This window comes from Psammomys obesus, unplaced genomic scaffold, assembly GCF_907164565.1.
Source record: "Psammomys obesus unplaced genomic scaffold, mPsaObe1.curated_primary_1811, whole genome shotgun sequence".
NCBI classification, from domain to species: Eukaryota; Metazoa; Chordata; class Mammalia; order Rodentia; family Muridae; genus Psammomys; species Psammomys obesus.
Genome location: NW_026588752.1, coordinates 10340190 through 10364258, shown reverse-complemented (window position 1 = coordinate 10364258; position 24069 = coordinate 10340190). Strand labels below are relative to the sequence as shown.

At 44.1% G+C, this 24069-nt stretch overlaps 2 protein-coding genes across 3 annotated transcripts in view; both read left to right on the top strand.

Annotated features, from left to right (window-relative positions):
• Positions 1-6468: 6468 nt before the first annotated feature.
• Positions 6469-17152, top strand: Npm1 (nucleophosmin 1). Of its 2 annotated transcripts, XM_055604728.1 has the most exons (11): positions 6469-6641; positions 8123-8202; positions 8697-8816; positions 9013-9106; positions 9513-9619; positions 9724-9785; positions 13016-13073; positions 13312-13395; positions 13972-14073; positions 15902-15976; positions 16799-17152. In XM_055604728.1, exons 1-11 carry the CDS (start codon positions 6584-6586, stop codon positions 16835-16837), a joined length of 879 nt encoding a protein of 292 aa, XP_055460703.1. In that variant the 5' UTR covers positions 6469-6583; the 3' UTR covers positions 16838-17152. The 2 variants fall into 2 exon arrangements, with proteins under 2 accessions (XP_055460703.1, XP_055460705.1); XM_055604730.1 differs by lacking the exons at positions 15902-15976; positions 16799-17152 and adding an exon at positions 14888-15235.
• A 5729-nt stretch (positions 17153-22881) lies between these two features.
• Fgf18 (fibroblast growth factor 18) overlaps positions 22882-24069 on the top strand; it is a 29449-nt gene continuing 28261 nt past the window's right edge. Inside the window, exons 1-2 of the mRNA XM_055604689.1 lie at positions 22882-22939; positions 23113-23149. Of these exons, the coding sequence (XP_055460664.1) occupies positions 22908-22939; positions 23113-23149 (69 nt within the window). The 5' untranslated portion in view covers positions 22882-22907. The remainder of the gene's footprint in view (positions 22940-23112; positions 23150-24069) is intronic.

Sequence of the window (24069 nt, the reverse complement as noted above, 5' to 3'; positions counted from 1 at the left end):
TTTTTTTTTTTTTTTAAAAAAAAAGAGAAATTTTTTATTCTTTATTTTTTATCTTATTTATTTTATTTTTTTTTGTCTTTTGGTTTAGCAAAGATATGTTGGTTGTGACATTAAAAGCATCGTCCATCAGAAGGTTATACTGTGAGACTCACTACAGCTTCTACAAGATGTTTTTTTCTGCTTTGTTTTTTTTATTTTCATTTTTATTTTCTTTTGAGGGGGAGGTTGCAAGGGCAGAGGGTGTTAGTATTTATTTAAAAATGATGCCATGCACACAACAGATATTGTATGAAAGAGACTTTTATTGGATGGAGGTGGAAGAAGAGAGAGGAAAAGGAGACATGGGGGGGCTCCCAGGAAAGAAAGGGAGGCAGAGAGAACAGAGAGCAAGAGAGAGGCAAGGTGGCGGGTTGGTCCTTTTATAGCTTGTGTGTGAGCAACTCAACCTGGTGGGCTACACATGAAGACACTGAAGAGTTTAAGTTAGCCTGGGTATAACTCCATTTTGAAATGAGGAGCCATCTTGACCGGGAGCTGAACTCAGGTACCAGGAAATATAACAGAATATGCACTTGGCAGAAAACAAAGCTAACTCTCCTAGCAACAGCCTTCAGGAAATATCACAGAATAAATACTTCATAGAAAATAGAGACAATCTCCCTGGCAATAATCAATGAGAATTGGTTGGGAATCGGCTGGGGAAATTCTCCCCAATGTTTCAGATATAGTTTAGAAGAATAGCAGTTGTGATCTTATGCTTTAGGCAATTGTGATTATGTGCCTCAGAGAAGGTCACTTCACCCCTCTAATTTTTATCTAATCTTGTAAGGTAAAGGCACGTGATCCCCCTGCTTGCTGTCATGGAAACCCCATGCTCACAGACTTTCCCTTTAAAAACCCTACTCACTCAGAGTTCAGGGTCCCACTTCTCTACTGCTGTGTCAGTGAGACTTGTGTCCCAAGTTCAAGTTCGATCGCTCTCGTAATAAAGCTCTCTTGCTCTTTCATTGAGTCCTCTCCTGGTGGTCTCTGAGGGTCCGGTGAATCTGGCATTACAACACCATAGGTTACTAGGCAACCCAGAAGCAGGCTGCCTATACACTAACAGAGGGTGGATACAAAGGGAGGGGGAGAGAGTGGGATTGGGGTGCATGATGTGACACTCATGAAGAAGCAATAGAAAGATTAAAAAAATAAAGCATGGTCCATTTAGTACGAAATGATAAGTAGGGCTTGAGCACAAAGTTTCCAAGACTAGGCATAGTAGCACAAATCTGAAGTTCCAATACTGGGAGGCAGAGATAGGAGGGTCAAGGCCATTTCAAGTCTAGCAGGAGCTACACAGAGAATTCCAGGCCAGTCAGGACTATATACCCTATCTCAAACAAGATGAAAGAAACCCCAGCCAGGGGGTTTCTTTAATCCTTTAATCCCAGCCCTCAGGAGGCAAAGGCAGGTGGATCTCTGTGAGTTCCAGGCCAGCCTGGTCTATGGAGGGAGATCCAGGCCAGCCAAGGCTACACACAGAAACCCTATTTTGAAAAGCCAACCTGGACTCAATTTGTAGACCAAGATGGCCTCAAATTCACAAAGATCCGCCTGCCTCTGCCTCCTAGGGCTGGGATTAAAGGTGTGCACCACCATGCCTGAGCTTTTTTTTTTTTTTTTTTTTAATACAGGATCTTTCTACGTAGCCCAGGCTCACCATCTTGAAACACGGAGCCTGCCTGTGTCCTGAGCGCTGGGGTTAAAGGTGTGCACCACCACACCTTGCTCTTTACAAGGTATTGTTAATAAAAAGAAGAAAGACAAAAGATGGCAAAAGGATAAAATGAAGCTGGGTGTGGTGGCACACGCCTATAGTCCCAGGGTGTCAGAGGCAGGCGGATCCCTGTGAGTTCAGGCCTGGCATACAAAGCAAGTTCAGGACAGCCAAGGCTACACAGAGAAACCCTAGCTTGAAAAACCAAAATAAATGAATAAATAAATAAATAAAATGACAAGTTACAGGCTGGGAGAGAGTACTTACAAACTACAGAAATGAAAAAAGACTTGACCCAGAATAGGTAAATTCCTCCCCTAATTTAGCATAAGATGAAAAAAATAAAACAGGGTTGTGGGGGGTTGGGGAGGTGGAGACAGCGGCAGGCCTGCTGGAACACACTTCACCAAGCAGACTATGGGAGGTTGGGGGCTGGCTGGCTGTGCCAGCAGGAGCACCTGTGACTGACTCCCCAGTAGCTTGGGCATGAGCAGCTGAACATAAAACCTCATGTGTACCTCTTACCCCAGTACTGTGGGGGTGTAGTTCCAGTTAGTGAAAGACTTTGTCTCAAGAGGATAAGGGAGAAGGTAAAAGAGTGGGACACTGAGAGTCCTCCTTTGGCCACATCTGTGCATGTACCACACACGCACACACACCACTCACTTTTTAGAAGAATGTGATCTATACAGACAGTAAAAAAGCAGTGGAAGAGTCCAACCAGAGTCAGTGATCAAAAACGTATGAATTAGAGCACACCCAGGAGCTTTTCCAGAATAAGACTGCTCCTCTTCCTCCTCCTCCTCCTCCTCCTCCTCTTCCTCCTCCTCCTCCTCCTCTTCATCTTGTTTTTTTTTTTGAGACAGGGTTTCTGGCTATCCTGGTGCTCACTCTGTAGAGCAGGCTGGCCTCACACTCACAGAGATCCCCCTGCCTCTGCCTCCTGAGTGCCACCTCAGACACTCGTTTCCAGTAGGATTCCCAACTGTCTCTGCTCTGTTAACTGTGTGCCCTTTGCTGTGCAGAACCTTTTTATTTTGATGCAAACTCATTTGTCAATTATGTACAATTCTGTTTTTGAGATTACAGCATTTGAATCTGTGTTCAGATATGCATAAGGACGAGTGAACAAAAATACTAAGGCACAATTTTTTTTTTTTTTTTTTTTTGAGACAAGATCTCACTATGTAGCCTTGGCTGGCCTGGAACTATGTAGAACAGGCTGGCCTCAAACTCATAAAGCTCTGAGGAGCTCTAATAGGAGAAAAACTATTTTTTAGGCCAATTTTAGGCCACTAACAGAGACATGAACAATTGAATTATAGCGTGACCATATTGGTTACAAATGTGTGATAAATGCCCAGAACAACATACTGAGTTGTGGTGGTGCAAACCTGTAATTCTAGCACATGGGAGGGGATGGCAGGCTCAAGGTCATCTTCTATGACACAGGAAGTTAGAGGCCAGCCTGGGATTCAGGACACCTTGTTGCAACAATCCAACCAAGAATAAAATGAGAGGTTCAAAAACTTAAGAGTTAGTTCCTGGGACTGGGGCAAAATCACCAGACCACAGTGCTTTCAAAGCAGGGGTCCAGCAGTCCCCCGCCCAGATTAACCTTAGGGTTTGACTAGGGTCAAGTTGCCCCTAAGAAAGCCCCTGGAATGTGTTAACTCCTCCTCCCCCTTGCTACAGCCTAACCTGCACGTAACAGGGCAGTACAGGGGTGGGGGAGAGGGTCAGGTGTCCCCCAGGTAGCCAGATCTGACCATTTGCCGTTTTTTTTGGCGCCTAAAAACAAACCAATCATTTTAAAGGTCAGCTCCCCTGGAGACCCTTTTACCCAATCCTGTAACGCAGAGACTTGCACTTTGCTGCTTGCGTGGTTTTTTTTTGTTTTTTTTTTCCTTTTAAAAACCCTGTTCTCCCGGAGTTGGGGATCGCTTGCCCCTTTTTCTTGTAAAGGGCAGCCACCCAGCTCGAGTTTTTATAATAAAGGACCCTCGTGTGTTTTACATCTGACTCAAAGTCTGTCTGTCTTTTGGGGGGACTCACGATCTGGGTATTTAAAAAATCTAAAGTAAATAAATAGTAAGAGCAAGCTGAACAGTACTCAACCATATTAAGACACACACACAAAGCTTCTAACCCTCTTTTTCTATACCTTACACCTCTTAAAAAGAAGTCTGGGAGAATATTTCCACAATTATTTATTGTGGTCAGTCCTAGGGAATGAAAATGAGGAGACAGGAAGGAGTGGATTTTTTTTTTTTCAATTTGCAAGGCCTATATAATTTCAATGAAAAGGACAGTAAACATACATTTATGGTTTTCTTAAAAAAATACAGGTTTTTAAGCCTGTAGGTGGTGAACGCCTATAATCTCAGCACTCAGCAGAGGCAGGCGGGTCTCTGTGAGTCTGAGGGAAGTCTGGTTTACAAAGTGAGTTCAGGACAGCCAAGGCTATACAGAGAAACCCTATCTCAAAAACCAAACCAACCAATCAACCAACCAAAACAATGCAAGGGACAAGTAAGTATCAAAGCTGGGTGTGGAGTGCACACCTTTAATCCCAGCACTTGGGAGGCAGAGGCTGGCAGATCTCTCTGAGTTTGAGGCCAGCCTGGTCTAGAAAGCAAATCCAGGACAGCCAAGTCTACACAGGGAAACCCTGTCTCGAAAAAACAAAACCATACCAAACCAAACCAAAAAAAAAAAAAAAAAAAAAAACAAACCAAAAACCCCAAACCAAACCAAACAATCTTTTATTGTAATATAGTGTATGGGGTCTTGATTAGGTTGATTTTCTCTGCCAGTTAAAGAATTAAAGGCAGGAAAAGGTTGAAGCAAAAAAGGTAGAGCAGAGAAATCTCAGGCACCACAGACACAATCAGCAGTAGGAAGGCATATACTGGGATGGGGGAGCACACACACACAACGAAAAAACCCTCTGCAAAGCCAGAAACTCTAGCCTCTTCTCAAAGGCTCTGGTTTTAAAAATCCTCTGCAGAGTTTTCCTCTTGGTCAGTTTGAATACAGGATGGTGACAATCCTGAGCAGGCCTTGAACTTGCAGAGCCATCCATCAGTGGGAGGCCTTTTGTTTCAAGTTCAGAGGTTGAAGAAAACTGGAGATTTGCCACCTTTATTATCTAGCCTTGGCCCCTCTCCCTATCTATCTGCCAAACAGGGAGAGTCTGTAACTTCTAATCTCTTAGTCCCACAAGTTTTTATTTAGGCAAGATGCCTGAAATGCTACAACAAATGAGTTTATGTTAGTGATAGCTCCCGAGTGGCTGTCTCCCCACGAGCTGCATTTATCTATTTATTTTGACAGGGTTTATCTGTGTTGCCCTGGGTGTCCGGGCACAGTGGCCTTGAACTCAGAGAACCACCCGACTCTCCCTCCAGAGTGCTGGGATTAAACTCGCACAAGGTGCATTTAAATAAAATCTAGAATCTAGAAAGAAGCACTTCCAATTTTGACCTGCACAAGCTCAAGGAACATCACCACCACTTCCTCCTGCACCGAGTCTCAATGCTTTCTCATCTTGAATGGCATTCTGTTCACCTGTGGTTTTCCTTGCTCTTTTCCACTGTAAACCCTCCACTCCCACCAAATCCATCTATGTTTTTTGTTTTTTGGGTTTTTTTTTACACAGACAAAACTTCCAAGTTTCAAGATTTTCTCTAGCACTGGGCCCCATTCACAAATCAACGCTGATTTTTTTTTTTTTTCCAAATTTAGGATTTGATTAAAACTGGCTCACGTGCATTATCCAATTGTCTTTACAATCGGACAGTCTTTGGAGTAGAGTCTAGGAGCGCCGGTAGCACCATTACTTACGTTCCTCCCAATAATCCTTAAATTTGCTAGCTATGTTGAGATAAAAATGTTTAGGGCTGCTCTCCAAAAGCACTCTACGAGGAGCGGTGTTTGTCAGGATGCAGTCTAAAACGCTCCTTTCCAGCCAAAGGTTCGTATTAAGGCTCATGTGTTTCTTACAAGTCATAAGCCTTCGTTTGGAATAAAGATGGCCTGCGTTTTCTCAACTCTGCACTCCCTAAACCTTTTGAAAGATGCGTTTTGGAGGTGACTGCCTCGGTCCCCCTCTGGTCCCCAAATGACGTAAAGCTGAAATTTTTGACTTTGGAAATGCTGCCTCAGAAAAAGAGGTATAAAAGCACGGACAAGTGGCCTGGTAACCTGTTCCTCTACTTAATGACCCATCCACTCTGCCTTTGGCTCCCGAAGCTCTACAGGAAAAGGATCAGGCCTTTGAGCTAGTCAAATTCTGAGGCTCCGGGCCTGCAGGAAAGCGGAGGGTGGAGAAAAGCAAAAGCGGCTGCTCCCTGGTTCCCTGCCCGCAGCCGCCATCTTTTAGGGTGGGCTGCGCAGGCACGGGGCCGGCGGGCAGAGGCCGAGAAGACGTGGAAGCGTTGTTGGGCAGGATTCCGGTTACAAAGAGAAAGCGCGCCTGCGCTCGGGAGACCGCGGCGAAGGAGCGGGGCCCTGGTGGTGGGCGCGTGCGCAGTGAGAGCCCGCCAAGCACCTGGAGGAGGTGGGGGCGAGGTAGAGCGGCGTGGTGTGGCAGAGCGCTTGCGCAAGAACGCGACGGTGCGGGAAGTAGGGGGCGATCCGGAGGATGCTCGCGGAGTCGGAACTGGACGAGATCTCGCGAGATCTCCTGCGGCCATATATACGTGCGGCGAGCCCGCGTCCTTTCCTTGGCGTGATTCCGTCCTGCGTGTCTGTTCCGGGGAGCAGTACGTGGTTTTCTCCGTCCGACTTCTCCTACACCGAAGTGCGCGCCTCCGCCTCATGGAAGACTCGATGGACATGGACATGAGCCCTCTTAGGCCTCAGAACTACCTTTTCGGTAACTGCCTGGCAGGGAGGGGTTGGCCCGGGCCTGGTGGTTTGCGGGGGGGGGGGAGTCTAGCCAAGGCCTGTTGTGTGGAGAACGCGGCGTGGGTGGAGGCCGGGGGACTGGGAGGACCCTTCTGGGCCGCCGAAGCCGGGAGGAAGGAGCGGCCCGAAGGCTGGAGAGCCGCCGTAACTTGGGGCGGGAGCGGCCCAGCCTCGAGCCTCGGGCGTTGGTGGATCCATCGGCCGAGGGTGCGACCTTGCTTGCGGCGCGAGGTGGGGCTGCGGCGACACTTGCTCCTCGGGGTGAAAGAGTCCACAGGGTCTGGTTCCAGGCAGCTGTTTTTTTCAGCGTTGATTACCAAGGCGGCTGGCCCAAAAGAATGGGGCCTGCAGAGCAAGGCCTGCATCGCCCTACTGGGGTGATACAAATGTAGTCCGTAGGGCTCTCCAGGTACTGCGGAGCACACACCTTTGGGCATCCGAGGAGTTAATCCAGTAATGCAGCCAGGGCCGAGCAGGCCCCCTAAGGAGGTAGCCGCAACCTCTGGGAGCACGTGGTTGCCACGTGGTTGGGGGGTAGGGAGGGGGTGTGGGCTCTACATCCGGGCTCTACTTGTCTTGTCAACCCTGAGCCTTGGGGTCCTGTGGCTTAGATAAGAGTGCTGGGTGGGTAATACTGACGGAAGCGGGGGGTGCCATCCCGGTTTGGAATGTCCTTTGTTCAGATTTTTGAACATCCACCGGGATGGTAGGGATTTTAGAACCCCTCTTCAGCCTCTGGTAGGTGGAGTCAGCCCACGCTGCGGATGACCGTGCTGATGGTCCATGCGACTTAATGTTAAGAGTACCACTAAATCTAAATCGTCTGTGTCTCTAGAACTACTTTTGTTGTTAGGACAGGGAGAGGAGGATTTAGCAGGCTGAGGGCTCACATTGGCACCAAAGCATCTGGTAATCCCCAGCTAACGTCTTGGTCCCACAAACTCAGGTGTTTGGCATTCAGTGACTCAAGTTTCAGATTATTAACCATGCTGAGGTTTGTTAAATCAGTAGTGGACTCTGGAGTAACTGTTCAGTGGTTATTAAATGAATCGCATAAATGGTAGTTTAAAGGAATTTCCCCGTCAATAGAGTTCTTACTAAACATGAAGGCTTTGTATCTACATAGATAACATACTAAGCTATGTCTATTGATGTGAACATTCTCATTTGCATTACTTCCCTTTGAAACATGGGTTTGGGTTGGCTTTTATTTAAAAGACATAATTTGTATGTTGGATTTAGCTTCAGCCACTAGGTTTGGTTCCAGTGTTAAGTCATTTGAGTTTGTTGTGAAAATGGCAATGGTGCCTAATTGTAGTTGGTAATGAAATATGAGAAAATGGAAACATTTATGGGTTTTATTTTAATTATATAGAACTGATTCCACAGAAAGAATGTAAATTTGGGGTCTTGATGTACCTCTTGCTAGGTTTGCTTTTTCTTTTACAGGTTGTGAACTAAAGGCTGACAAAGATTATCACTTTAAAGTGGATAATGATGAAAATGAACACCAGCTATCATTAAGAACGGTAATTTTCAAAGTACTAACATTAAAAGTTTTAGCCCTGTAGCTCAGCAGTTAAGAGTTCTTCTTCCAGAGGTCCTGAGTTTAATTCTCAGTAACCACATGATGGCTCACAACCATCTATATTGGGATCTGATGCCCCCTTCTGGCATGCAGGTGTACATTCATGCAGATAGAGCACTCATGTAAAATCGTTAGAAAAAATTTCAGCCATTTAGTTGTTAACTGAATTAGGAGTTACAGATAGTATGTACATGCTGGTTAAAAAGAAGTGGGCATCTTTGCGTACCTGGTCACTGTATTTGAAGCTGTGCGGGACTGATCTTTCGAGTCTGCCGGCTTTCTTCATTTACTGAATTGTATTTTTTTAGGAACATACATTTCTATGCATTTCTCAAGGTTAAGTATGAGGTGGTTAAGTTTTCCATCAGTAGTGGTGAAATGCTAATTAAATTTTAAGTGATGTTCATAAAGGCTGAGCATTATCTTTGTTTTCAGGTCAGTTTAGGGGCAGGGGCAAAAGACGAATTACACATCGTAGAGGCAGAAGCAATGAACTACGAAGGCAGTCCAATTAAAGTAACACTGGCAACTTTGAAAATGTCTGTACAACCAACAGTAAGTATTTTTCTAAACATTTTGTGTTGGTAACTTAGGTTACACAGAAGTGTCTCAAAGGTACATCTGTTGCTAAATTGATTATTTCTGCTGTTTACCTAAATGGGTTTGTTGTTTATTGTATAACTTTGGTGATAACTAGTGTGAAACAAAACTCATAGCAATGCTTAGTGATTTAAAATTGCTTTATTTATAGGTTTCCCTTGGGGGCTTTGAAATTACACCACCTGTGGTCTTAAGGTTGAAGTGTGGATCAGGACCTGTGCACATTAGTGGGCAGCACCTCGTAGGTATGTGGTTTTCATTTTAGTTTCCTATGTCTTTGGCTTAGTTCCCCGTATAGGCTGGACCTTGATTTTTAACATTTAGGTGTTGGCACATGTGCCACGGTGTGTATCCAGGTCAGATCGGTGCCTGCCACCGTGTGGGTCTTGATTCCAGCGCTGATGTGGTTTATTCAGAAGAGCCTCAGGATGGCTCCTTCTGGACCTCCAATCTGGACTTGATAAAGCATGTTTTACTACGAATTGTATTGTACTGAAATGAGACTCCAGTAATGTGGACCTAGAAAGGTGTAATTTTTTTGTTCTTAAAACAGCAAACATTCTTAAGTTCTTCATTTGCTGCCTTTAATAAAATCTTAAAAATACTACTTTTGAGTGCTTGTCAACAGTAGTATATCCTATTTTATGTTAGCTGTAGAGGAAGATGCAGAGTCAGAAGATGAAGATGAGGAAGACGTAAAACTCCTAAGTATGTCTGGAAAGCGATCTGCGCCTGGAGGTGGTAACAAGGTTCCACAGGTAAGTATGTGGTTTTTATTGTAAATTGTATTTTCTGGCTTGTAGTTTGGTTGGTCACCGAGGGTTGGCTGTTGTTCATGAATGTATATTTTTCTTTCCTTAAGAAAAAAGTAAAACTTGATGAAGAAGATGAGGATGATGATGAGGATGATGAGGATGATGAAGAGTAAGTATTAAGTATGATTTTATAAATTTGCTATTAGATGTACTACAAAGGGATTTAGGATTTAATTTGCCAGTGGGCTCTGGCAAAAGTGATTAAAGGATAGTAGTTGATTAAAAGATTTTGGCCTGTGATGCATTTTCCTTACATTACTGTTCTAACTGGGGCATTGATTTAAAATATGGTTAGAGATAATTTTATGTGTTTATTTGAGCAAGATGCATCAGTAAACAAATGTGAATTGTGGAATTATTCTGACTTAACAGGCCCTTATCTTGTTAGTTGTGGGATTGTTCATCTGTATTGAAAAAGCATGTTACAGGAGGGAGGGTGGTACTGAGGAGACAAGGGAGGGGCTTATAATTGGAATGTAAAGTGAATATAAGTTAAAGAAAACATTAGGAAATAAGGGAAACTTCCAGGAAATCAAACTTGGGAATTGATCTTGATATGTTGATCACTTCATACATAATAGTAAGGGACAGATAGTAGATTTGAAAAATTTCAGTTTGTTTCCACTGGTGAGATAATGTTCAACATTAGACTTTCCATGAAAGTAATGGCTGAGGGTTTATTAGTTAAGTTGGAGAGTTAGACCATGATAGAGCTGGACTAGATAGAGGTGATGTCCCACACCTGTAATCCCAGCACCTCAGGAGGCAGACAGAGCTCTGAGGTCAAGGCTAGCCTGGTCTACAAAGCAAGTCAAGGACTGCCAAGAGAAACTGTCTCAAAAGAAATGAAAAACCATTGCCAGAAGTTCTGGAACTCAGTGAAATCAGTGGTGTTAGACATGGATTCAGTGAAGTTGGGCATGAATTCAAATCCTGGGTCAGATACTCAAATTGTATTGAAGATTGACTTCCTTATATTAATACAGTTATAAATTTGGGGAGTGGCAATATCATTAGCAGATAACAAATGGTTATATTACAAATAATTTGCCATTTATAGAAAGGATTTTGACTATTTTGCTATTGGAGGAGGATCTAGAGCAGTCCCCTGTGGAATTATTTATAAACTAATAACATACTGTTATGAACTGGGTAATGAATGCTACATTATTTACTAAATGACAGGTAATACTTAAATTTCCTAGTGATAGAGCTTTCTTAGTCTTCAGAATAAATAATTTTTAGGTACTACATGGCTATTTTAATATTACATAGTTAAGGATAGAGGAAAAGATAGCAGAAAAGAAATATAAAAATTGGCATTGTTTCTGGTACAGAGAAAGTTAAGTATTCATGGAATGGGTTGTAAGGCTAGTATTATACTAGCAGATAGTGTTAAAAATCAAGTGCACTGGGTTTGTATGGGTCTTTGACATGATATAAATCCTGACAAGACAGTTTTCCCCATGGAATTTGTAGTTTCTTTGCGAGACTAGTGTGGAAAATACTGTGGCCACTGTTGGTTGACTTTGGGTTAAACTCAGTATGAATAGTTAAACTTCATGTGCTTTATATATATATATATATATATTTAATGTAAGCACACAATGCCTGAAGAATATTTTGTCCTTTGTATTGCTCTTAAAGCAAGTGCCATGTGTCTCCAGATCATAATCTCAGATCTAGATTGTGAAGTGAGAGGCAGAAGCAGTACCTTTTGAGATGTTAAGTAACACTCAAGTAGTTGGAGGTGGATTGTTCTGTTAATTGCAATCTGGCAGCTTAATTCTAATGGCACATGGATCTTTAGGAAGAGCCAATAAAATAAGCCTTGCCAAACACTACACACATTGGAATGAAGAGTTGGAAGACCAGAAGGAGCTTTGATTGTCTCAGTGAGAAACATTAGGACACAGAATTAGAACAAGTTTAAAATTTTTGCTGCTTTTAACAAGATGCATAGAATTCTTTTGCATTAGAGATGCTTGTATTGTTACTGTATTTTAAAACATTTCACCAGCCCTAAAAGGCTTAACTCACATTGTTCATATTCCTTAAGCTTTATAGCTAACTACTTTGAGAAATTTGTAGATTTATTGCCAATTCAAAGTATTTTCCATAATTGAATCCTGTTCATTTGTGTCTCACTTTACTGATTTAGACAAGGTTTATCCCTATACTCAGTATTTTTGGGCGAGAAATCTTGGGATATGCTATTGCTGTGGGCGTTGAATATAGGAGCTCTTCCTAGTGATATATAATGTGTGAAGTACTGTCTTCAACATGTTTGGTTTATAGTCTGTAGATTATGTTTTGGGGAAGTGTTCAGATTATACACATAGACAAGCATCTTTACCCTGGTGGGGTCTATCATAAAGTTACTTCTGCCCTAGAAGGATTTCTCTGTATCACAGGCTGTCTTGGCCAGCTTGAACTCCTACCTTCGGGGCACTGAGACTAAACATACATCACTAAAGTTAATTTTCAAAAAGCCTAGTCTGGTCCAAAATTTACAAACTTGTCAATCTGCCAGGAAAATTTGTTTGCTTTTGTATCTGATTACTTGAGACCCAAGATGTTACATAGACAATTCGGGTTTCTTTCTCCAGAGAATTCTTTACTACTGTAGGTTCCTTGAGCACCTACAAATATTAGTGTCAATATCTACAAATTAGTATATTTTTATGTGGAGTATTGGCATTTTAACTAACTGCTGATTTAATTGAAGCTATTCACAACTAACATTGCAAAATTAATCAACTACATTTTATAATCCTTTGTAACAATAGTTAATTTGAATAGGAGCAAAAGCATAGCATTTATCTATTTGAATAGCCAGCTGATTTTACTGTGGGAGATAATGGCTGTCCTGGACTTAATTCTGTAGATCAGAGGGCCTCAATTCAGACCTGCCTGCTTTCCTGAGTTTTAGGGTTAAAGGCATGTGCTACCACTGCTCACCTGATTTTACTTTTTTTTTAAATTTTTTATTACACTTTATTCATTTTGTATCCCCCCATAAGCCCCTCCCTCCTCTCCTCCCGATCCCACCCTCCCCTTTCTGCATGCATGCCACTCCCCAAGTCCACTGATAGGGGAGGTTCTCCTATTCTTTCTGATCTTAGTCTATCAGTTCTCATCAAAAGTGGCTGCATTGTCCTCTTGATTTTACTTTTTTTAATGGTTGAGTAACATTGTTACGTTAAGTTCTTAAATTTCTTGATCCATTCAAATACTGGTGCTGATTTACTATTAGGATTATGTGCTACAGTGGATGAATATGGCTTCAAATTGACCACAAATTTACATTCTAAGTTTCTCGGCTTATTTCATTTATAGTGATGATGATGATGATTTTGATGAGGAGGAAGCTGAAGAAAAAGTTCCAGTGAAGAAAGTGAGTACATAACGTAACATTAAGTTGTCAAAATGACTAATAAGAGGATATGAAAATTCCTTAATAGTGAAAACTAAGTTGATCTCATTAAATTGGTTCTGTGCTAGAAAAACCGGGAACATCATTCTGTTTCCCACAATGTTAGTTGCTTACTTACCTTGGTTAAGGGCAGTTTACTCTGTATTGGTGTCTGTTTTGGATAGAAGGCATACTGACTAAGATCATTCTGCAATTTCAGTCTGCACGAGATACACCAGCAAAAAATGCACAAAAATCAAACCAAAATGGAAAAGACTTAAAACCATCAACACCAAGATCAAAGGTAAGTCATTGGTGACCGAATTAGGAAAAGCAGTAAATTCTCTGTGAAAGCTAGTCTGCTCAAATTTGGTAGGTGTTTGAGGAACTTAACCCTGGCTACCTAATAGATTATAGTGGACATTAAAATAGCTCATTTCTGGTCTGGGCTCTAGGCATCAGTCTGTAGTTTACTTCTCATTTTGTAGACTTTTGGATTCTGAGCTTTGTGCTTTATAACTGTAACTTTCATGATTGTATGTAGAGGTCAGGAGTTGGTTAGCTCAAGGTGTTTGGCAGCAAGATGCCTTTACCCTAACCTTTAAACATTTCTCCTGATTGTTTGAGTAATTTTTTTTTTAAAGACAGTGGTATTTCTGAGAGTCAACTCTAGCCCAGACTGGCTTTCTGAGTAGCTATAATCATCCCTCAGCTTTTCAGGGCTGAGATAATAGGCATGAGCTAATCTGGAAAAAAAACTTGAAATATTGTGTCAGTTTATATTAGCAACTTCTCCATGCTTTGTGAGATTGTAAGAATATTTGAGAAATCTTGGTAATTGTTACTAAGAACAATATTTACTACTTCTTAACTTTTCCAGGGTCAAGAGTCCTTCAAAAAACAGGAAAAAACTCCTAAAACACCAAAAGGACCTAGTTCTGTAGAAGACATTAAGGCAAAAATGCAAGCAAGTATAGAAAAAGTAAGTAAAGCTACCTTGGAATAAATTGGTCTTTCTTAATACTTTAAATTGTACCAAATGGGGGTTTGAATAAAAAAGGTTATAAAAGTAGATGTATTTACAATCTTGTATTTATAAATTAATTATTCCAATAAAAATGTACAAGGATGCATTCTGATCTTAGAACTTCAGCACTTGAGAACGAACATTGTTTTCTGAGAATATGCTGAAAAGCCAGCAGAGGGCGTTTGATTTTTTTTTTTTCCAAGTAAAATTTTCTTTTTAAGAAAGAGGACTAAGTTATGAGATTAACTGAGGGTAAAAAGGATCACCTTTAAGTATTTCGCAGTGATTTGGATAATTTCTGTGCCCTGTATATACCAAAGCATCCTAAGTCCATGACCTGGAATTCATTTGTATGTGGCTAATCTTAAGTTTATCTTGTTTGGCCATTTGCCTGGGACTAAAACTTCTGGGGTTTTAGAAAATGGAATAATCATTTCAAATGGTTTTTGGAAAGTTAAAGATCCTCTCCATTGTGATTCTAACATGCTAGTTATTGGGAACAAGTGTGGAATAAGGGAATTGCCCGATCTTCCATGTTTTTTCTATATGTAGGCTCACATTGCTCCAGAAGATTTTCTTCCTTTGTGCAGCCACGAATGGAGTGGAATTTAGCACATTAGTGCCAGCGCATATATTTCTTTATTAAAACTGTAAACTTAACTAAATTTCCTAGTGTCACTGATTTATTTTTTATCCCTTGCATACACTGCTAAAATGATGCCCCTCCCCCCCATTTTAATGTGGTCCTATCTCCTTGGTTTAATTGCAGGCGCATTGAACATTCCTGGGCACTACTGGTAAATTAAGCCCAAAGATGGGGAAAGATGAAAAGGAGAGAAACAAATATAGTCCATACTGAGTATCATCAACAATCCAGACTGAAGTCTTCTATTTTAATCTCAATCCCCTTTCCTGATTGGCCATCCATTCCCCCTTGCACGCTGGAAGCAATTTCTTGTTTTCCGATAGCATTTTTCTTTTTCCTGTGATGCAGAGAACTTTACTGCTTTCTACTACTTGTGCAAATGCCTCATCTCTTTGACCATGTTTTAATATCTTTGTATCCTTAGCTGCTCAATAAATTTTTAAATGAACCAAATAAGGATGTATGTGAGACTATTTTAAAATTACTGTAGTGACTTGTTTTCTAGGTGATAAGAGGCAGTTGAGTACATTAGTATTCTAGATCTTGGAAATTGGAAGCCTAGGTCTTACTAAATGCATAAAAATGCAACAAAGCTAAAATTTAGTTAGCAAAAGGTGATAGGTTTTACCTGAGGGATAATTATAGTAGCAGTTACTTTATGCTGATTACTGGTCTAAAACTCGGGGGCCACCTTGCAGGTTTGCTGATGTTGTGCTTCACATGCAAAATCTGTGCTGCAGTTAATAAAGGGAAGCTACTGTTAGCTGTAGACCCTTCAGCTGGACATGGAGAAGTGTTAACGCTGTCCTAGAGTTTTGGATTGAATTTGGTTTGTTACTTAAAGTGATAAAACTTCCTGCATAACATGGTTAGACACCGAAGTTGCTGCATTGGCGTGCCTATAGAGTCTTTTGTAGTATAAATGGTTGTGTGGAGGAATTGGACTTTCAATGATGAAAAACCGTGATTTTAATGTGCTGCCTGTTAGGTCTGTTTGGGCCTCAGTGATACTGGTATTTTAATAGAGAAGTTGAATGGACAATGAACAAATTAAGTTCATGCAAATCTTTGGGAATTCTTTATTGGTGTCTCCAGCAATTTGTATACTTAACCTTAATAATGCTTTTTTCTCAATAGGGTGTTTCTCTTCCCAAAGTGGAAGCCAAGTTCATTAATTACGTGAAGAATTGCTTCCGAATGACTGACCAGGAGGTAACTGAATTTTCTGTGAACATGACCAAATCCAAATTTTTATTGTGATTTATTACTTTTTTTTTTTTTTTTTAACTTTTAGTCTCTTAAGTTGGCTCCTTGTAAAAGGTTCCTAACCACAGACAGTACTTAAATACATGGAAAGAATTTAATTGGCAGTCTGGGCAGATAATTTTTCTAGTGCACATTCTTCCCAGCTTTTAAATAGTTGGTAAATTATTTCTTGGTTACAGAACTTAGTTTTATTCTTGGTAGTGTGTTGGCTAAGGATGTAGGCTGTGGCTTTTCTTTGCTCCATTTGGCTCCTCTACACAGTCTGATACTTGCTCTGTTGGGAGTGGTAGGTAGTACCTTCTCCCAGTAGTGAAGAAGGACTATTTAATAGAATCAAACTAGGTGTGTTAAAAAGCTCTTTACATGTGAGGCTTTATGTAAATATCAGAAAAATGTTTTATGTTGGTAGAACCACTTGGGCCATAGCAATGGCAAAGGACTGCCAGTGTTTTCCCAGTGATAATGTATTAAGTTTCTATTGATCACAGTTGTAAAAGGGAAATATAAGAGTTGAATGAGCACTGTTAGATATTCTGTATGAACAGATGCTTTAATAGGTTTTATCATTATCAGCCAGTATCTCCTGACTTATATATTTGATCTTTAAGTTAGAAAAATTGGGGCAGTTAACTTTTATAAAGCATTATTAAAAGGCATTCAATTAACAGTAGTGCCTATTAAGGAACCTGCTTGCCTTGAGTTGACATTCTGAACTTTTAGTAGAATGAAGAAATGAAATTTAACTGAATTCTTTTTTTTCTTTTGCAGGCTATTCAAGATCTTTGGCAGTGGAGGAAGTCTCTTTAAGAAAATGGTTTAAACAGTTTGAACTATTCCGTCTTACTTCATTTCTGTAACAGTTGATATCTATCTGGCTGTCCTTTTTATAATGCAAAGTGAGAACTTTCCCTACTGTGTTTGATAAATGTTGTCCAGGTTCAATTGCCAAGAATGTGTTGTCTAAAATGCCTGTTTAGTTTTCAAGGATGGAACTCCACCCTTTACTTGGTTTGAAGTATGTATGGAATGTTATGCTAGGACATAGTAATAGTGGTGGTCAGATGTGGAAATGGTAGGGAGACAAATATACATGTGAAATAAACTCAGTATTTTAATAAAGTAGCACTGTTTTTATTTGCTTATTTAACTGTTTCAGGCTTTGAAATTAAATGTCAGTACCCTCATCCTACATGAGTGTTCCTGCCCTTTTTCCCCTCTAGCTGTTACTGCTCATACATTTCCATTTATGTAAGCCTTCAGTCATGGATGATTTAGGAGCTAGTACTTAAAAACACCCCTTTGAGACTCTCTGATCTAAGTTGGACATAACCATTGTGGTTCATTCGTCTGGGTTTGCTGTGGTACATTAACACAGAATTGTGACACTGGGAGAATACCTGAAAACAAATGTCTTCCTTGTACTTATTTTAGCCTTTCTGTTTGGAGATTCTTTAACTTAAGTGGTTCTTAATGTCTGAACCTGTTGGGAATTGAGATTCTCAGGTGGAGGGTCATACGAGGTGGGTTGAATATGGTGCTGTCTGTTTCCCAGTCATTTATGTTTGATGTAACTTCAAGTCAGGAGCTTCACAACCTCAGTTGGGGAACTTTCATAGATATAGGTACACAGCAGGAATAAAAGTCAAGACTTTAAAATTTGGCAAATAAAATAAAAGTGAAATTTGCATATTAACGATGTGTTTGAGTTGCAAAAGAGCACCTGGCTAACCTGTCAGTTGTAAGGTGATCACAAGTGTTAGGGACACCATTTTGCAAATGGTAAAAGTATGTGTGAGACCCTTCAGAGAAGCCTGGGGACAGAACTAATCCCAAAGCAAACTTGAGTTACTAGGATGACAAGGACATTTAAACCACTAATGCATAGAAACAGCTTTGTGCAGTTAGACCTTTAGTATGGACATAGTTCTGGCTTAGTTGGCCATGGGATGGTATGTGTAATACGGGCTGAGCATTGAGGTAGCTGCATGACAGGATGTGAATGTTGGTTTTGTAGAATGTGAACTTGTATGTTGCTGACTAGCCCAAACAGCTTACTGGACTGGGATTCGGGTAGTGCCTCATACAAACTGATAGGCAGTGTTGTATTTTCAGAAGTGGAGTTAACATTTGCCTTTTGAAGTCTTCGTGAAAGGAGAGGTCTTGGGTTTTGAAGGTTTGTCCCATGCATATGAGAGCTGTTTCCATGGTTGTGAGCCACTATATGGTTGCCGGGAGTTGGACTCAGGACCCAGTATTAACCACTGAGCTATCTCTCCAGACTGAGCTTCCGAAGCTGCTTTTTTGTTTAAAATTATACTAGATAGAAGGAACACCAAACACCCTATTTAGTGAGGCCGGTTGTCCTCTTAGTTCTACACAAGATGCTCCTAACTGCTGACTAATGAAAAATTACCCAAGGTGAACGTATATAAAACATTTTATAAAATCTTATGAAAAGGTAAAGGAGATTCCTGTGTAAAAAGTTCATTCCTGGGTAGTCAGCTGGATGGCTGGATCTGTAACTTGTGCAGTACAAGCTGTTGGTATAAATGACCTGTGCAGGAACTGTTCTAGTAAAACAGCCTTGGTTGAAGCACAAGCTGAGTTATTAATCATGCAAAGGAACAAGAGTGGCTTGGTAAGTGTTAACCAACAACTGCTAGTACCATGACTTGAGGCAAGGACTTACTAATAAGCATTTTTAGGGTGTGGGGCTCAAAGTGGGTTCTGGATTCTTGAAATACAGAGTTAAAAGTTTCGGGTTATCACCCAAATAAATTCTGACGGAGATTTCAACGGTTGACTGTTTTGAGAAAGCCTGAGTTTGATCTGCTTAGTTGCACATTATTATGACATTGCTAGTGAAATAGGTGTAGGTGCCTGGGCAGAGTGTTAATTTCAGGTCTGTTGGTGTTTTGCCTGTGTCTATGTCCAGTATGTGGGTGTTGGAACTGGAATTACTGGAAGCGGATAGTTGTAAGCTGCTATGTGGGTGCTAGGAATTGAACACGGGTTCTCTGGGAGAGCAGCCAGTGCTCTTAACCACTGAGCTATCTCCACTCCATTCTTCATGCTGTTTCACAGACTCCAGGAGTGTTCCTAGTCAGGTTGCTTGTTTCAATTTTGCTTTCACTTAAGAAATGAGAATGTAAACTTTCAAACTCATACCATATATCCACAGTTCTGCAAGTATTTGGGGATTGGCCAGTGAAGCAGTGCTTACCATTTCATTGTGTATGCAGTTCACATTCTCTAAATTTACGACCCTATAGTAAGGAGTTGAATGAAAGGACAGGTCCACCACATAAGGAGTCCTTAACAGACTCAAGTGCGCCTGTTCGATTGTTCCAGTTCATGTTCTGTTGTATTGAGCATTTCAGCTAGTTCCTCGTGTACTACTCTTGCTATGCCTCCCCTTTATTTCTTAGAAGTGCCTGGGTTTTGACCCTGAGTTGGAAAGCTCTTCAGTGGTCAAGTGTGGGGTGATGTTGGAATGTAGCAGCAGATGACTAAAACCGGAAGAGGAGAGAATCTTGTCCTAGGGACCATTGTTGGAGGTGGGGAGATTACCTAATGAGAGATGATGTTTGCACATTTGACAAGTGAGTTTGTCAAAACTGATGTGTTAAGATGAATACAAACCTTTAACAATGTTGGCTACAAGGCGCTGGACCTGGTAATACCTGCTTGTCACCAAGAACTTTATGCTTTAGTCACTTGTCAAACACACCTGGAATGACCCTTTGTATGGTTGGCTGCATTCTACAATTTGCAAAGTTCTTCCAGACCATCTGCATTATTTTTTCTTCAGAACACTGCTTCAAAGAAGGCAACTTACTGATAATTGCTCATCTTCACTCACTGAGAATATAATTTGTGTGGTGTGTGCATTCATGTATGTGTGCATATGTGTTAGAGCTTACATGTGGAAGTCAAGACAACTTGGGTATATACTGCCATTACATGGGTTTCAGGGAATCCCATGTTTGGCATCATCTCAACTGCCACACACCACCACCACCAAATTAGTTTGGAGCTAGGTACCTTGTCTCAGCTAGGACTGAACACAGAAGGACCTCAGACAGCAGTGGACTACGTTACATTAGCACTGAAGCACTATTCTTAACACTGCAGAAGTCATCTAAGGTTGATGGACATACATGTGTGTAACTGAAGCGACTTCAGGTGGATTGGGAATGGGAGGATCGAGGTGGCTGTGTTTGAGGTGAACATACTGTAAAGAACCGTCTTGTCTGTACTTAGTGAAACTGAGAGATGTGAAAAGGCTGGAATGAATTCGTTGACGGCTGAAGTGTGTGCCACATCTCATTGCAGCTGAGTTGTTAGCTGGTTTTTGTAGGCAAAGAAGAACATTCAAGTCTAGGGCTTGATTTTTAAAGAACTGTGTCTCGTGTGCTGGCACCCAAGCACTCAGCTGCCTAGCCATCCTCTCCAGACCTCACTCCCTTTTGTTTTGAGGCAGGGTCTAAGGTAGCACCCAGGTGGGGCTCTGGGTGGCGGAGCCCAAGCATAAGCCTTTTATCCTGTTTTTTTTTTTTTTTTTTTTTTTTCCTCTTCTTCTTTTTAGGGGGTGTTGGGAATTGAACTGTGGGTCTTTCCACTGAGCTACATCCCTAGCACCAGGACTTGTGATTTTTAGATTTATGCTCTTAGAACACCACTCACTAGAGTTTTGGGGTCTTGTGTTATGAGGTCATCATAGTGTTGTAGGTGGAACAATAATTAGCCATTGCATTCAAAGGTAATGAAAAATAGTAGCAAAATGCAGATAGGAAAGAATGATTCTCAGGCAGAAGATGAATGAAACCTTTCAGCAGATAGAGAACCCCCATCTCTAAGTAAGGCCAAAGGCTTATCTAGTTGTGGTTTGTCACTTCACCCTGGATTGACTGGTTCATTCCAGAATCTAGGAAGCTAGCAATAACTTTGCTAGACTATTTCTGGCAGTCCAGACAATCTACATAAAATCAGCCTAGCGTCATGCAAGAACTATCTCAAGGTACTCGATTGTGCAAAGGTTTTCAGGATTTGTTTTTAATACTGTCTCTTTAGCCTCAACTTTGAAAAGGAATTGAAAGTAGCTTCCAGGGAGGTCTGGTACTTGGAACAAATACTATGTTTCTATAACTTCAGGAATAACACCGCTGAGCAGCACCCTCTTCACCGTAGCTCCACGGAGAGGGGAATAGCAACCACAGCTACCGACACAAGGCTCTAAACCAAATAATCTGAATTCCTGAGTTCTGCATTTTGAGCTTGTTCTCTAGTTTCTTGCCCACCGTGACCTGTTTGTCTTAGCACCAGTCCAAAGCAGAGCAACTTGGCTGACCCAGACTTTAGACAGAATGTGGCAGGCCTCGGACAACAATATCTACATTTTGGGGTTAATGGAAGGACAGAAAAAGTTCAGGGTGGGTGACCAAGGGCAGGAAAACAAGCTTAGTGTGCGAACCTAAGAGGCCCTGGAGTGAGCGCTGACCATAGTCCTGGCTACTCTCAGGCATGTGGCCGGTCAGGGCTGGGGTTACAGCGACACTTTGGTGCCGCTAGGTGGTAGCCGTGTGCTTCCAGAAACCAGGTCACCTACTAGCGAACACAGCTGGAATCCCTAGAAGCGACCTTAGAGTCCCAGAGCGGGGGAAGGGAAAGAGACGCCCCTGAGCCCTTCCTATCTTCCACGGCAGGAGCGGGAAGAGAAGGCTTCGCTTGGGTGTCGGTCCCGTGGTGTCGGTGGTGGTGGGGAGCGTCTGGAAAAAGCCACTGTCTTCCGTGGCCTCGGGGCAAGGGTAAAGGACTCCTTTCAGTTGAGGCATCCCACCGGGCGGCCCTCAGCCTTGCTTCCAAACACTAGTGGATGTGAATGCGAACGGCAAATGTGAGGGAGGGGGAACGCTCTGCTCCTAATTGGATTCTTTGGGAATCCCGCCTGCTCCATTCGGCCAATATTAGCGTTGTGGCGCAGAGCTTCGACGGCTTCCAGCTCTCCTCAGCTCCAGATTCGTGGGTTCTGCCCTGCTGAACGGCCAGTCCCATCGCCGACAGCCCAAGTGCCTCCCCTCCAACCCTGAGCCGCCAGAAGGAGGAGGAGGCGGTGGAGAAGCCGCGGCAGGCAGGGCAGGCAGGCGAGCAGGCAGTGCTGGCTTTGATGTGGGCGCGGCGCACCCAGCCGCGCTGAGCGCCCGTCCGGCCGCGCCCCGAGGGGGGAGACCCCGGGCCCCGCATCCTCATTGTGCCGGCGCGGGCCCGGACCCGCCCCCGGCCCCCCGCCCCCTCGCCGCCCGCGCGTAGAAAACGCCCCGGCCGCCGCCAGCGGTGGGAGGCGGCGATGCGCACGGCCGGAGAGACACGGAGGAGGAGACATGAGCCGGCGGGCGCCCAGACGGAGCGGCCGTGACGCGTTCGCACTGCAGCCGCGCGCCCCAGCCCCGGAGCGCTGACCCCGGCCCCGCCAGCCTCGCGCCCTGGCCGCGGCGCCCCAGCCGCAGCCCCCGCCGTGCATGCCTCCCCTGGACTGAGCCGGCAGCCCGCGTCCCGCGAACGCCCAGACGGCCCTCCCGCCCGCCTCGGGCCAGCTTCCCCGCACCGGCCGAGCGTCTTCCCGCACCGCGGTCTCCCCGCAGCCCCCGCGCCGGCTCGGAGGGCGCAGCGCTCGGGAGGAGCCGCGCGGGGCGCTGATGCCGCAGGGCGCGCCGCGGAGCGCCCCGGAGCAGCAGAGTCTGCAGAAGCAGCCGGCGAGGAGGGAGCAGCAGCAGCGGCGGCGGCGGCGGCGGCGGCGGCGGAGGCGCCCGGTCCCGGCCGCGCGGAGCGGACATGTGCAGGCTGGGCTAGGAGCCGCCGCCTCCCCCCCCGCCCCGCGATGTATTCAGCGCCCTCCGCCTGCACTTGCCTGTAAGCACCCGCCCGGCCCTGGCCGCCCCGCCTGGATGCCTGTCCCTGTGCGTGTGGCTCTGTCTGTCTGCTCGCCCGTCTGCTCGCGTGACTTTCTCCCTGCCTGTCTGTCTGTCCGTCTGCGCCCCCTCCCTCGGGTCCTACTGACCGCCTCTCCCTCTTTCTCCCCGCAGGTGTTTACACTTTCTACTGCTGTGCTTCCAGGTTCAGGTACGTGGGCTCCTGAGAGTCCTGTCGTCGCCCCCCATCCCCCGCGCGCTCTTCCTTGAGGTGCGGGCCGACCCCCCTTCCTGGGACCGCGCCCCCTCTCGGTGCCCCACCCCTCCTGGGCAGCGAGCCCAGTGCACCTGTTCCCAGGGTGCGGAAGGGCGGCTTCGCGCGCGCCCTGCGCTGGCGGTGGCGGGCCAAGGGCTAGGGGCTGCTGCGTGGCTCCAGCCAGTGCGGGCTGTCGCGGCCGCGGTTGGTCTCGGTGGCGAGAGCCCAAGAGTCCAAGGGCTCAGCCCAAGTGATGTGCGGGACTCCAACCCGCGACCGCAGCTGGCGAAGGGTAGGGACCCAGGGGCTTTTTCTGCCCCTTTTCTGTCCCTTTACAGCCTGCTTGTGTCTGCAGACAAAAAGGTTGTTTTCAACTGAGTGGATTTTGAGTCCAGAGAGAGAGCTTTAGTTGTAAATTACTCTGTAGGTGGGAGGGGAGAGGGAGAGGGAGAGGGAGAGGGAGAGGGAGAGGGAGAGAGAGAGAGAGAGAGAGAGAGAGAGAGAGAGAGAGAGAGGAGACTGCTCCCCATCCTGCCGCGCTCTATTCCACATGTCCTTGCCCAAGGTGGTGCAGCCCAGGGCTTGTTGCCTGCCTGGTCCCCGTTCGCTCTCTGTGAATCAGAAGAGGGCTTGGCGCTCAGCCTGGAAAGCACTTGCTAAAATCTGATCTGTTACTTCAGCAGCTTTCAGACTCGGGAAGGTCTTGGCACACAGACAGTTGGAATGCTCTGGCTTCCAAAGCCGTGGAAATGAAGGAAAGGAGGGGGGGGGGGGGTAGGGAGTCGACTTCAACCCCGATTAGAACCAGATCAGGGCTGCCTCAGCATGGTGTGGGTGGGGGGTGGCAGAGGGGAATAGGAAACACCAGCTGCCCA